The sequence below is a fragment of the Saccoglossus kowalevskii genome, chromosome 6 (genome assembly GCF_978046115.1).
Source record: "Saccoglossus kowalevskii chromosome 6, keSacKowa6.1, whole genome shotgun sequence".
In the NCBI taxonomy this organism is placed as follows: domain Eukaryota; kingdom Metazoa; phylum Hemichordata; class Enteropneusta; family Harrimaniidae; genus Saccoglossus; species Saccoglossus kowalevskii.
Window position 1 is genome coordinate 4,891,477 of NC_140646.1, and position 17,162 is coordinate 4,908,638.

The 17,162-nt window shown below is 33.1% G+C and overlaps 1 protein-coding gene across 3 annotated transcripts in view; it reads left to right on the top strand.

Annotated features, from left to right (window-relative positions):
• Window positions 1-17,162, top strand: part of LOC102810270 (uncharacterized) — a 65,597-nt gene that overhangs the window by 12,614 nt on the left and 35,821 nt on the right. For all 3 annotated transcript variants that reach the window (XM_085499976.1, XM_085499978.1, XM_085499977.1), the window contains exon 3: window positions 7,531-7,726. In XM_085499976.1, the coding sequence (XP_085356102.1) occupies window positions 7,531-7,726 (196 nt within the window). The remainder of the gene's footprint in view (window positions 1-7,530; window positions 7,727-17,162) is intronic.

Genomic DNA, 17,162 nt, shown 5'->3' on the forward strand with positions numbered 1-17,162 from the left:
AATGATACTCACTTTGATTATTGATGACAGTGATACTCACTTTGATTATTGATGACAATGATACTCTGATTATTGATGACAATGATACTCACTTTGATTGATGACAATGATACTAACTTTGATTATTGATGACAATGATACTCACTTTGATTATTGATGACAGTGATACTCACTTTGATTATTGATGACAGTGATACTCACTTTGATTATTGATGACAATGATACTCACTTTGATTATTGATGACAATGATACTCACTTTGATTATTGATGACAGTGATACTCTGATTATTGATGACAGTGATAGTCACTTTGATTATTGATGACAATGATACTCACTTTGATTATTGATGACAGTGATACTCACTTTGATTATTGATGACAATGATACTCACTTTGATTATTGATGACAATGATACTCACTTTGATTATTGATGACAATGATACTCACATTAATTATTGATGACAATGATACTCACTTTGATTATTGATGACAATGATACTCACTTTGATTATTGATGACAATGATACTCACTTTGATTATTGATGACAATGATACTCACTTTGATTATTGATGACAATGATACTCACTTTGATTATTGATGACAATGATACTCACTTTGATTATTGATGACAATGATACTCACTTTGATTGATGACAATGATACTAACTTTGATTATTGATGACAATGATACTAACTTTGATTATTGATGACAATGATACTCACTTTGATTATTGATGACAATGATACTCACTTTGATTATTGATGACAGTGATACTCACTTTGATTATTGATGACAGTAATACTCACTTTGATTATTGATGACAATGATACTCACTTTGATTATTGATGACAATGATACTCACTTTGATTATTGATGACAGTGATACTCTGATTGATGACAGTGATACTCACTTTGATTATTGATGACAATGATACTCACTTTGATTATTGATGACAATGATACTCACTTTGATTATTGATGACAATGATACTCACTTTGATTATTGATGACAATGATACTCACATTAATTATTGATGACAATGATACTCACTTTGATTATTGATGACAATGATACTCACTTTGATTATTGATGACAATGATACTCACTTTGATTATTGATGACAATGATACTCACTTTGATTATTGATGACAATGATACTCATTTTGATTATTGATGACAATGATACTCACTTTGATTATTGATGACAATGATACTCACTTTGATTATTGATGACAGTGATACTCACTTTCATTATTGATGACAGTGATACTCACTTTGATTATTGATGACAATGATACTCACTTTGATTATTAATGACGGTGATTCTCACTTTGATTATTGATGACAATAATACTCACTTTGATTATTGGTGACAATGATACTCACTTTGATTATTGATGACAGTGATACTAATTTTGATTATTGGTGACAGTGATACTAATTTTGATTATTGATGACAGTGATACTAATTTTGATTATTGATGACAGTGATACTAATTTTGATTATTGATGACAATGATACTCACTTTGATTATTGATGACAATGATACTCACTTTGATTATTGATGACAGTGATACTCTGATTATTGATGACAGTGATACTCTGATTATTGATGACAATGATACTCACTTTGATTATTGATGACAATGATACTCACTTTGATTATTGATGACAATGATACTCACATTAATTATTGATGACAATGATACTCACTTTGATTATTGATGACAATGATACTCACTTTGATTATTGATGACAATGATACTCACTTTGATTATCTATGACAATGATACTCACTTTGATTATTGATGACAATGATACTCACTTTGATTATTGATGACAATGATACTCACTTTGATTATTGATGACAATGATACTCACTTTGATTATTGATGACAGTGATACTCACTTTCATTATTGATGACAGTGATACTCACTTTGATTATTGATGACAATGATACTAACTTTGATTATTGATGACAATGATACTCACTTTGATTATTGATGACAATGATACTCACTTTGATTATTGATGACAGTGATACTCACTTTGATTATTGATGACAGTGATACTCACTTTGATTATTGATGACAATGATACTAATTTTGATTATTGATGACAATGATACTCACTTTGATTATTGATGACAATGATACTCACTTTGATTATTGATGACAGTGATACTCTGATTATTGATGACAGTGATACTCTGATTATTGATGACAATGATACTCACTTTGATTATTAATGACGGTGATTCTCACTTTGATTATTGATGACAATAATACTCACTTTGATTATTGGTGACAATGATACTCACTTTGATTATTGATGACAGTGATACTAATTTTGATTATTGATGACAGTGATACTAATTTTGATTATTGATGACAGTGATACTAATTTTGATTATTGATGACAGTGATACTAATTTTGATTATTGATGACAGTGATACTCACTTTGATTATTGATGACAGTGATACTCACTTTGATTATTGATGACAATGATACTCACTTTGATTATTGATGACAATGATACTCACTTTGATTATTGATGACAATGATACTCACTTTGATTATTGATGACAATGATACTCACTTTGATTATTGATGACAATGATACTCACTTTGATTATTGATGACAATGATACTCACTTTGATTATTGATGACAATGATACTCACATTAATTATTGATGACAATGATACTTACTTTGATTATTGATGACAATGATACTCATTTTAATTATTGATGACAGTGATACTCACTTTGATTATTGATGACAGTGATACTCACTTTGATTATTGATGACAGTGATACTAACTTTGATTATTGATGACAATGATACTAACTTTGATTATTGATGACAATGATACTCACTTTGATTATTGATGACAATGATACTAACTTTGATTATTGATGACAATGATACTCATTTTAATTATTGATGACAATGATACTAACTTTGATTATTGATGACAGTGATACTCACTTTGATTATTGATGACAGTGATACTAACTTTGATTATTGATGACAATGATACTAACTTTGATTATTGATGACAATGATACTCACTTTGATTATTGATGACAATGATACTCACTTTGATTATTGATGACAATGATACTCACTTTGATTATTGATGACAATGATACTCTGATTATTGATGACAATGATACTCACTTTGATTGATGACAATGATACTAACTTTGATTATTGATGACAATGATACTCACTTTGATTATTGATGACAGTGATACTCACTTTGATTATTGATGACAGTGATACTCACTTTGATTATTGATGACAATGATACTCACTTTGATTATTGATGACAATGATACTCACTTTGAATATTGATGACAATGATACTCACTTTGAATATTGATGACAGTGATACTCTGATTATTGATGACAGTGATACTAACTTTGATTATTGATGACAATGATACTCACTTTGATTATTGATGACAATGATACTAACTTTGATTATTGATGACAATGATACTCATTTTAATTATTGATGACAATGATACTAACTTTGATTATTGATGACAGTGATACTCACTTTGATTATTGATGACAGTGATACTCACTTTGATTATTGATGACAGTGATACTAACTTTGATTATTGATGACAATGATACTAACTTTGATTATTGATGACAATGATACTCACTTTGATTATTGATGACAATGATACTAACTTTGATTATTGATGACAATGATACTCATTTTAATTATTGATGACAATGATACTAACTTTGATTATTGATGACAGTGATACTCACTTTTATTATTGATGACAGTGATACTAACTTTGATTATTGATGACAATGATACTAACTTTGATTATTGATGACAATGATACTCACTTTGATTATTGATGACAATGATACTCACTTTGATTATTGATGACAGTGATACTCACTTTGATTATTGATGACAATGATACTCACTTTGATTGATGACAATGATACTAACTTTGATTATTGATGACAATGATACTCACTTTGATTATTGATGACAGTGATACTCACTTTGATTATTGATGACAGTGATACTCACTTTGATTATTGATGACAATGATACTCACTTTGATTATTGATGACAGTGATACTCACTTTGATTATTGATGACAATGATACTCACTTTGATTATTGATGACAATGATACTCACTTTGATTATTGATGACAATGATACTCACTTTGATTATTGATGACAATGATACTCACATTAATTATTGATGACAATGATACTTACTTTGATTATTGATGACAATGATACTCATTTTAATTATTGATGACAATGATACTCACTTTGATTATTGATGACAGTGATACTCACTTTGATTATTGATGACAGTGATACTAACTTTGATTATTGATGACAATGATACTAACTTTGATTATTGATGACAATGATACTCACTTTGATTATTGATGACAATGATACTAACTTTGATTATTGATGACAATGATACTCATTTTAATTATTGATGACAATGATACTCACTTTGATTATTGATGACAGTGATACTCACTTTCATTATTGATGACAGTGATACTCACTTTGATTATTGATGACAATGATACTCACTTTGATTATTAATGACGGTGATTCTCACTTTGATTATTGATGACAATAATACTCACTTTGATTATTGGTGACAATGATACTCACTTTGATTATTGATGACAGTGATACTAATTTTGATTATTGATGACAGTGATACTCACTTTGATTATTGATGACAATGATACTCACTTTGATTATTGATGACAATGATACTCACTTTGATTATTGATGACAATGATACTCACTTTGATTATTGATGACAGTGATACTCTGATTATTGATGACAATGATACTCTGATTATTGATGACAATGATACTCACTTTGATTATTGATGACAATGATACTCACTTTGATTATTGATGACAATGATACTCACTTTGATTATTGATGACAATGATACTCACTTTGATTATTGATGACAATGATACTCACTTTGATTATTGATGACAATGATACTCACATTAATTATTGATGACAATGATACTTACTTTGATTATTGATGACAATGATACTCATTTTAATTATTGATGACAGTGATACTCACTTTGATTATTGATGACAGTGATACTCACTTTGATTATTGATGACAGTGATACTAACTTTGATTATTGATGACAATGATACTAACTTTGATTATTGATGACAATGATACTCACTTTGATTATTGATGACAATGATACTAACTTTGATTATTGATGACAATGATACTCATTTTAATTATTGATGACAATGATACTAACTTTGATTATTGATGACAGTGATACTCACTTTTATTATTGATGACAGTGATACTAACTTTGTTTATTGATGACAATGATACTAACTTTGATTATTGATGACAATGATACTCACTTTGATTATTGATGACAATGATACTCACTTTGATTATTGATGACAGTCATACTCACTTTGATTATTGATGACAATGATACTCTGATTATTGATGACAATGATACTCACTTTGATTGATGACAATGATACTAACTTTGATTATTGATGACAATGATACTCACTTTGATTATTGATGACAGTGATACTCACTTTGATTATTGATGACAGTGATACTCACTTTGATTATTGATGACAATGATACTCACTTTGATTATTGATGACAATGATACTCACTTTGATTATTGATGACAGTGATACTCTGATTATTGATGACAGTGATAGTCACTTTGATTATTGATGACAATGATACTCACTTTGATTATTGATGACAGTGATACTCACTTTGATTATTGATGACAATGATACTCACTTTGATTATTGATGACAATGATACTCACTTTGATTATTGATGACAATGATACTCACATTAATTATTGATGACAATGATACTCACTTTGATTATTGATGACAATGATACTCACTTTGATTATTGATGACAATGATACTCACTTTGATTATTGATGACAATGATACTCACTTTGATTATTGATGACAATGATACTCACTTTGATTATTGATGACAATGATACTCACTTTGATTGATGACAATGATACTAACTTTGATTATTGATGACAATGATACTAACTTTGATTATTGATGACAATGATACTCACTTTGATTATTGATGACAATGATACTCACTTTGATTATTGATGACAGTGATACTCACTTTGATTATTGATGACAGTAATACTCACTTTGATTATTGATGACAATGATACTCACTTTGATTATTGATGACAATGATACTCACTTTGATTATTGATGACAGTGATACTCTGATTGATGACAGTGATACTCACTTTGATTATTGATGACAATGATACTCACTTTGATTATTGATGACAATGATACTCACTTTGATTATTGATGACAATGATACTCACTTTGATTATTGATGACAATGATACTCATTTTGATTATTGATGACAATGATACTCACTTTGATTATTGATGACAATGATACTCACTTTGATTATTGATGACAGTGATACTCACTTTCATTATTGATGACAGTGATACTCACTTTGATTATTGATGACAATGATACTCACTTTGATTATTAATGACAGTGATTCTCACTTTGATTATTGATGACAATAATACTCACTTTGATTATTGATGACAATGATACTCACTTTGATTATTGGTGACAATGATACTCACTTTGATTATTGATGACAGTGATACTAATTTTGATTATTGGTGACAGTGATACTAATTTTGATTATTGATGACAGTGATACTAATTTTGATTATTGATGACAGTGATACTAATTTTGATTATTGATGACAATGATACTCACTTTGATTATTGATGACAATGATACTCACTTTGATTATTGATGACAGTGATACTCTGATTATTGATGACAGTGATACTCATTTTAATTATTGATGACAATGATACTCACTTTGATTATTGATGACAATGATACTCACATTAATTATTGATGACAATGATACTCACTTTGATTATTGATGACAATGATACTCACTTTGATTATTGATGACAATGATACTCACTTTGATTATTGATGACAATGATACTCACTTTGATTGATGACAATGATACTAACTTTGATTATTGATGACAATGATACTCACTTTGATTATTGATGACAGTGATACTCACTTTGATTATTGATGACAGTGATACTCACTTTGATTATTGATGACAATGATACTCACATTAATTATTGATGACAATGATACTCACTTTGATTATTGATGACAATGATACTCACTTTGATTATTGATGACAGTGATACTCACTTTGATTATTGATGACAATGATACTCACTTTGATTATTGATGACAATGATACTCACTTTGATTATTGATGACAGTGATACTCACTTTGATTATTGATGACAGTGATACTCACTTTGAAAATTAAATTTATTTATTAAAAAACAAACCCAGCTGATACATGTATATTTGTACCTGCTTGGAAGTTTATGTCTATGAATGTTTGTTTGTTTTCAGATTCGTGCTTTTCTTGAGACTGCACAAACAGAACAGCCGATAACCAGACAGAAAAGTAGAATTCCAAGTGGTGGTATCTCTAGTTCACAACCAATTATTACCAGTAATGGTCCTCTCAATAGGGTGCAGACACTGTCACAAAGCCGTTCTTCAGATCTCACTCCTAAAGGTCTAATAAAAGCTTTTATTCAAGTTGGTGAGAATAAATGTTATCATATAGTTATTGGCTTTCTTATTGCATTTTTGACTCCCATGTGCGAAGCACAAAATGGGAGTCTTTGCAGTTAGTGTGTCTGTATGTGTGTGTGTATATGTGTCCGACTGTTCCACTGCTATCTCAAGAACCATACATCGGTTTTTGATGAAACTTGGTGCATAGATGCTCTGGGCCAATGCGCAGATTTGATTAGGTTTTGGTAAAAATCCATGCTCGTTAATTACCTAATTTGCATGATAATTAGCTAATTTTTAGCTGTTCTATGACTGTTCCACTGATATCTAAAGAACCACTCATTGGATTTTGATGAAACTTGGTACATAGATGCTCTGAACATATGCGCAGATTTGATTAATTTTTGGTAAAAATCCGTGCATATTAATTACCTAATTTGCATGATAATTAGCTATTTTTTAGTGGTTCCATGACTGTTCCACTGATATCTAAACAACCACTCATTGGATTTTGATGAAACTTGGTACATAGATGCTCTGAACTAATGCTAGGTTTTGATTAGTTTTTGGTAATAATCCGTTGATACTAATTACCTAATTTGCATAATGATTAGTCAATTTTCGGTTTTTCCACTGATATCTCAAGTTCTAATCATCACATTTCAATGAAACTTGGTACATAGATGTCATACAACACTGCACAGCCCTGATAGTTTTTATGGTAATATCAGTACATATTAATTACCTAATTTGCATAATTAATTAATTTTCAGCATTTGATATAAGTAGTTAGCATTACATTTCAATGAAACTTGGTACTTACATACTCAAGGACTATGCAGAGATTGATTGTTTTCGATAAATATTTGTGCATATTAATCACCTAATTTGCATAATTAGTTAATTTTCAGCTTTTCCATGGGTATCTCAAGTACTAATCATCGCATTTCAATGAAACTTGGTACATAGATCCTTTAGGACTATGCAGAGACCTGATTAGTTTTAGGGTAAATAATTGTGCATATTAATTACCTAATTTGCATAATTAATTTCCAGCTTTTCTACTGATATCTAAAGTACTAATCATCACATTTCAATGAATCTAGAATTATGCAGACCCAATTAGTTTCCGGTAAATATTTGTGCATATTAATCACCTAATTTGCATAATTAACCAACTTTCACACTGATATCTCAGGTACTATACATCACATATCAATGAATGTACATGGATGCTGTAGGGCAATAGACAGACCTGAATAATTGTGGGTTAAAATCTGTACATATTAATTACCTAATTTGCATAATTAACCAATTTTAAGCTTTCACACTGATATCTAAAGTACCGTAAAAACTCCAAAATTTCGACCGGTTTTAAATAATTGGTGTTAGAAATGTGACGTGTTTTTAGAGTCCAAATTAAGGTGCATTTTCGGATGGTCGAATTTTTCAGAATAGAAATCAGCAAAAAAAAATGGGGATGATAGACAGTGTGCTTCATTAGTTTTTAAAAAATGCAATGTCCGTCAATTGACGTAAACTTCCTCATGTTTCACTGTAAAAGCAAAGGTCGTGGCAGAGTTGTAACTCAAAATCTAAACAAAGTCATCAATCAGTGAGTATTATGACAAGCAAAACAAAACATCAAGACGCGGAGAAGAGGTCAGCACAAAACTAATAGGTCAAAAGACAAAGCTGTCTCGTACTACATGTACCTAGGAAAACTTGCGAATGTTCGAAGTTCAGGTATCCATTGGACAAAAGATACATGGAAGTTTAGCAAACGATCTCCCCGACCCAGTGCAATGTATCCGGTTAGAATCAAAGCTCACGTGTCCCTTATTTGAGGGACCAAATTCTGCCGTAAATTCGCCCTTGGATTAAAAAATAAAATGGGATTTAAGAAAATAAAATGGGACTTTTAAGGTGTATTTTGGCGTCATTTTTCGGACATTTCAATCAATCCTGCCGGCTAAAATAGAGTCTAAGTTTTACCGTAGTCATTGACGTCTTGTCTATTCAAGAGTACACGTGTATGATTTTTATCGTGACTAGCGTGAGCGGGTAAGCTTCCTTTCGAGAATGAGCTGTTATCACTGTGAACAATGTTAAATTATTCTTCAGATGACCAGTTTATTTTTTAAAAACAACTAATTTTTTTTATTTAAAAAAAATCATGCCGTTTTCGCATCAAAATCCAAGCCAAAATATCGTACTACAACATCAATCTCTTCCGCATTGCGTTCAATAACATTAACATATTTAAATAAGCTATGGTAATTTGAACACTTTGGCATCATCCAGCTTTTTGATTGGTTAATTAGCGATTTGACCTATTTGACGGAGAACATGGCGGATATCCTACAGCATCAAACGTTTATACGAGACCGGAATCATTCGCTTACGATGAAACTAAGTTGACTTTTATTTGTATTTCATAACCATTCAACAAATTTATTTTGTGTACATTATTATAATCACTACTGAGTACAGTAATAATCAACAATTCAGAAACGCAGCATGCCGAGATTTTTGTGTTCGTTTTTATTTGAAACTTCGTTTATTTAGAATATATTTTCGTTACCAATAAAATAAAAATCTCTCAGTCAATCAGAAACCCGGATTCATGCCTTTGAGGAAGGTCCCGTTTGAACGCTCACATCGTTTTTTTTTTCGTTTGGGGGAAAACTAAAACTGGTCGCAATTTTCGAATAAGGATGAGTCGGCAATTTTTAGTGGAGTCGAAAATTTGGAGGTAAATAAAACACCGAAACCCGGCAAATAAATAGGCGTCCGAATTTTCAGAGGGGTCGAAATTTTGGAGTTTTCACGGTACTAATTATTCCATTTCAATGAAACTTAGTACAAAGATGCTCTAGGACAATGTACAAACCTAATTAGTTTGGGGGTAAAAATCTGTTCATATTAATTCCCTAATAAGCATAATAATTCATAATTTTTTGGTTCTAATCACATTTCAATTAAACTTGGAGACATAGATTTTCTGTTACATTGCGCAGACCTCATTAGTTTTACACTCAAATCTGGTCATATTAATTTTCTGATTTGCATAATTAGTTTTCAGCTAAGTAATTTCGAATTATATTTAATGTGTCTCCAATACTCTCAGCACATGGGAGTTCTTTCTAAGGGAAGAGTAGGAAATCAAACTCGCGGTTTACCGCGGTCATTACCGCGGTGGTGGTGGGTGCTCGCCGGTCGACCGCATTTTATGCAAATTTATGCATAGATTCCATGACCCCGGTTTACCGCGGTCGTGTGCGGTAGGCTCGCATGGCAATTTACACCCTATTGTTAAGACTATGAATGGACACAATAGACTGGGAAACTAAAGGTTACTTGCCGCCAAGTTCAAATAATAAAATCGAGTGGTACCAGAAGATTGGAAAAATCGTCTATATTAGTTCGCAGAAGAACACTATTTTATTTTCACGAGTCTTGGTATAACATCGCAAAGCAACCCAGAATAATGTTGACCCCCACATAATGTAAAATATTATCACATTATTTTGAATTTACATCATGTATAGTCTCAGGATTTATTTTAAAAGATTAATGTTTCACGTATACCAATATAATCGGGCGAAGTATAAATTCCGAGTGTAAAACACTCGATGAGAGGCCGCAGTTTACGTTAACTCGAGACCATGCACTAAGTAGGAAAAGCAAGCCGAAGTCGAAGAGGGAGTGTCACACACTTGGTGCTACAATATATACTACAATAACTGGGTGATCAGCGAAAAAAATAGTGCACTTCTTGGCGAAACTGACTAATCTAATAAACCTTGGCCCAAGTTTAACCCCAAGTCACGCGCTGAACAAGTGGGTTGTTACCTTGGTGACCATTCGCGCTCCGCGCGTTGACCTTTTTATTATTTATTTATTATTTATTTATTTATTAACACACAACATCCCCCGGAGGGGATGAAAAGGGTTACAAATCAGATATTAGTAAAAGCAAAATAACCACATAAAAAGTAATTATACACATTATACATTATGTGTAATTATACACATCCCATTACGCAAATTTTTACTGGCTCTGCGTTGCCTACGTAAAAATTTTTACCGTTCTGGTTGTGAATATTTCACCATTGCCGACTTGATAATGCGTTGCCTTTGCAATAATTACGCAAACTTATTTTTTATACCCCTGTCGACCCCTCGAGTCAGGCTGCTATCACCCTTTCTATTTCAGTAATTGACGGTCTGTAGGTGTTAAGTTGTCACCTCCAACTGATTGAGCGGGCAATTAAATACGCGATAATACCAGACTTAGTTTTTCTACTTTAAAACTGACGGCAAAACACAATACAATCGTCCGGAGCCAACGAACTACGCCACTTAGTCGAAACCGCGACTTACTGCCTCATAACTGAATAACTGTTGTTGATAATGATATTGTAAACAAACACGCACACACAAAACATTAAAGCCAGAAAAGTCAAGTCAAGTCAAGAAACAACATTTCAAATAATAATTATGGTTTGACATCTATATCATTTTGAAATAAACTAAATTTCATGTAAATAAAATCCATGCGTTACAATTTACTGTAATTTCAAACTCGGGGCAGCGTACTTTGAACGCTGAGTATTCGATCGCTTACATTTCCAGTGAAAAAACAAACAAAACAACGTCAGGTGCTTTTGAACTACGTGCGGTTGGCACAGTAACGGGCAATGACCTCAGCGGTTCACACGCAATGAAATTCTAATCAAGCCAGCTAGCGTTATCGTACGGTATCATAAACTCAATAATTATTCATTCAAAATGCCTTTCACAATCACAAGTACCATGGAACACGAACATGTAACAGAAAAATAACGTCTTTTGTTTAAAAAAGATTCTGTCAACCAAGAATACATGCGCAAGGCAAGATTTGTGAAACAAAACAGAAAATAAATAATCGTGTCAGTGCAATGCAGACAGCCTGATCTGTTTTGATTAGTTCGCCCGTTTCTCGTTTGCTGGCCATTTTTTCTGGAGTGTGACACAAATGGTGAACATGATACTGCCAAATCAATCAAGAACCAGGATACGGCTTGGATACGTTGAAACTTTGTAAATCGTCCTCTTTTCAATTGTAAACTTTATTCCAGTGTTACGCTAAATACATGTACATGTACTAAATACTAAACAAGCGCACATATCATATTCATTTACAGCATTGGATTTTAAAACAATGACTCGTGGAATCACAAAGAAACTGTTAAGTACGTATTTCACACATTACCGAGGGCCGCGGTAGAGACCGGTACAGCGGTAGAGACCCCTAATTATAAGCAGTCCGCGGCTCTCCCCGGCGTTCTGCGGTACACCGCGGTAATGACTGCGGTGCACCGCCCGTTTGATTTCCTACTCTTCCCTAAGCTTTCTTTGATATTTTATTTCATCTTATTTGTTAAAAAATTGCATGGAAACAAGTTCCATATACAGGCTTCACTAAAACAGCAAAGCATCTTACAAACCACAAGTAAATAAAAAAACTGAAAATACATAAAAGTATAGCTTATCTTAAACTAGCCATAAACTTTATTAGACCCCGTTCGGACGCAGCAACAGTGACTTATAGATTGGTTTTGTGCGGTCATTTTTGTATTGAAAAATCATCAAAATCGAACATTTCTCAGCTGTTTACAGATGGATTTTGTTCCTTCTTGGTACTCAGTACATTGGACATTGTAGGATCTTGTTGCGTGTCATTTTCTTTTTTTCAGATCAGATTCAAAATGGTCATTTTGTTTTAATCAATGAGGTTCTTGTGCCATATCTCTAACATGCTTTGACTGATTATGTTCAAATTTTATATATTTATTAGACATCATGTACAGTACTCATTCCGCTCAACCTCCCGCTTTTATCGCTTTTTTGCCGACTGCTTATCGCTTAATTTCCGACCGCTCGCTGCTTTCCGACCGGAAACCGACCGCTTTTTTTCCGCTCGCTCGCGTTCGCTTTCGTTCGCTCGCTCGAGTTCGCTTTTGTTCGCTCGCTCGCTCCTGCTATGGCTGGCTTCAGAAACATCGTCCCCTTGCCAACCGACCGCTGGAGTAACAATGATCGTACATTGTATGTATAAACTTAAGTTTTTATTTGTAATAAATTTAGGTTTTAATGACGATTCAAAACACAACGCCTATTGCTTCTCTGTGTTGGAACAAAGACGCCTTCAACGTTTGATCCGCAAAGTCGAACTGTGACCTGTATTTACATATTTTCGTCCTTGTGTGTGTAGTTCAACTATATAACTGGTCAATCGCGATATGTATTGAGTACTAGTATTTGTGTGTTGTGTGTGTGTTTCTGTGTGTGATTTTGACTAAATTTATTCCGAACGGCGCTCAAAATAATTTGACACTTTGTTATTTGCGAACGCAACTCACACTGTGACCCTTACTCAATTTGCATATAAGTAATACGAATGCTGTAGTTCAGAAAATCTATTGGTTAACTTTTGCTCGTGTCTGGGTGCGCAAAACAAAACTGCACATATAATTATCGCATAGCTGAATTTCTACAAATCAATTGGACTTAAACTACTAGTACTGTGACGATTAATCGCTTGTCTGAGTACATGCGGCGACGAATTATTGGATTGGCAGCAGCCGGACGAAAAATGAAAGATCTCAGAACAGTTAATTTGTTGAGGAAAACAAAACAAACGCAGCCAGTGATACATTTTGAAAACAAAAATACAAAATAAACGCAATCAGAGGCACCGACCACGCGTGTTGGAAATAAATAAAACGTGTTGTGACGGTCTCACCAAACTCTTTCACTCGTGCAATATAATTATGTTATTTCCCAAAGCACTTATATTTAATACATTGACAAAAAACACCGCAAGAAAAATGTAAATCAGGCTTGTAATTACTAGTAACTCTACTCGAACGCAATGTTGATCGCTGTAAAAGTGGATAAATTCGAACCGTCATCAAATTCAAAATTCAAGCGATCTCGTTGAATGTCAAAAATAAACTCGATGTTTAAAAAGACAAAAACAACACCATATTATAGTGCAAAAAAGTTAGCAGCAAAGAACGAGAAGTGCATGTGGGAAAGCGATGAGTGAACTCGAGGAAAATTATGCTAATGTGAGAACAAGCCATATACCCGCGGAGTACTCGCTGAAACATTGAGAAAATGTGCCATTTCAAAGGGCACCCTTACAAATAATGTCTGCGATTGTGTGAACATGATAACGTGCAAACAAGGAACAGAGCTCGTGGTCCACAAGGAAACTTATCGATGACGCAGTTAGATGTATACGGCTGTTGTAAACACTCCTTCAATCTCATATAAGCAGGTTCACGTGGATGTATCATTTTCAATTATTACCAACAACGCTATGATAACAAAGACATTATGAAATTCTTTTGTTTTTATGTAGAAAAATACAGTAATTTTACCAAGTAAAATCATATTTATAAAAATTGTTGTTCATACATGGGTTGTCGAACACACTACATAGTTTGTAATTTCATCCAGCTCCTTTCAGTCACGATTCAAGACAAATAAAAGGCACAAATATAGATAATATAGCAAATTATTTTTTTCTGTAATATTCATGTGTAATCAGTAATTATGAAAAAAAAATATGGGTACAAATGGATTTCGTTATGAATTATTCTTAATATCAATTTCTAAATTATTTTGTCAAAATCAGGGTTTTTTTTCCCAGGTTTTTTCCCCCAAAACGAAAGAATTTCATTGTATTTCTAAGGATGCAATAAAGTTATTATTATTATTATTTATGAATTAATTGGGATTCAGGTACCATAGTGTTTGTAACAGGAAAAAAAAAAACTCTTTCGCGTGGGACTTTTCATGCAAACATTGTGAATGGTTCCCCGACACTGATTCCATTTTAACTTTCAATTTTTCTAAGACGCGGCAAACCCTGCTCATGACCAGAGACGTCGTCAAGATGCAGGTGCGATTCCTCTTAGCAACACGTTCTATTTATTTCCAAAGCGTGTGGTCGGCGCCTTTGATTGCGTTTATTTTGTTCTATCTATCACTGGCAGCGTTTGTTTTGTCGCGTCTCACAACTTAATGTCCAAGCTAACTTTTTTTGGCTGTAAGTGAACTATTTATTTCCAAAGCGTGTGGTCGGCGCCTTTGATTGCGTTTATTTTGTTCTATCTATCACTGGCAGCGTTTGTTTTGTCGCGTCTCACAACTTAATGTCCAAGCTAACTTTTTTTGGCTGTAAGTGAACTACGTACAGCTCATGAAAGTATTTCGCCCAGAGTTCGCAAAAAACGGAATACCTTGCAAAATTTGAATCCTTTATTTTATTACGAGACATTGGGCGCAAAAATAAAAACCATAATTGTAATTCAACAAGTTTATGTAACGTGTTAGTCCGCTTGCCAGCCGCCTAGTTAAAAAACGCGATCTCCATTGATGTCGGCTTCGACAACTTCGGACAAGATGGGCGCTGGCCGACATTACATTTGCAAGTATTGTATTTGTTTGACAAATTGTACACTACGGTCATTCTATAACAATCGATCAGTCGTTTTTTTTCACAGTCTTACTATTCCTGCAGATATTCTTCAATTGTTATAGGTGCCACGGATTTTAACATAACTACAACTTGACCCGTGTTAAACCCAAACCATGCGTGCATGACAACCATCACCCTACACACGGTTACTCAACGAATACCGTACTCTACAGTAGACATTTTTCGCTCTCCACCAAAAATAGAATGGTTTTATTTCATATTAGTTGTGTCTGTGTTGTATTTGATTTCACATGTTTGGTTCGATCTTGTTTATGGTGGACATTATTACTACGCGTATGTATTATTACCAATTTTATATGGCCGTGTGATCCACCGTATTTTTTCAACGGTCGTTCTATAAATTTCTGATTGTATTTATTCTTATTTTAACATCATAAAAAACAAAAATGATACACTTGTACATGAAACAGTAGGTAATGAACTGTAAATGCGGGCGGTTGCGCTGTCAGGCGAGCGAGCGAGCGATTGCGCGAGCGGATACTTCCGGATTTGCGTGGTCGAAAAAAAAGCGGAAATTGCGCGGTCGAATTGAACAAAGCGAGCGAAAAAAAAGCGATCGAAATCCGGAAGCGGGCGGGAGGTACGGCGAAATGACTACTGTAATAGATGTACAGATTTATTAGTTTGACCAATCGATCAAAAATGGCCAAATGGTGGCCATTTTTGTGCTAAAGAAATCATCAAAATTCATGCCTTTCTAGCATTCTGGAATCGCTCATTTATGGATTGATTTTGTTTAAACTTTGTACATGCATTAGACATTATTGGTCCTTGATGTACATGATTTTGTTTTTCAGATTGGATTCAAAATGGCTAACTGGCGGCCATTTTGTTTTAATGAATGCGGTTCTAAAGTCTGCGGTTCTCTGATATGTTCAAATTGTATATATTCATGGAGGCCTTT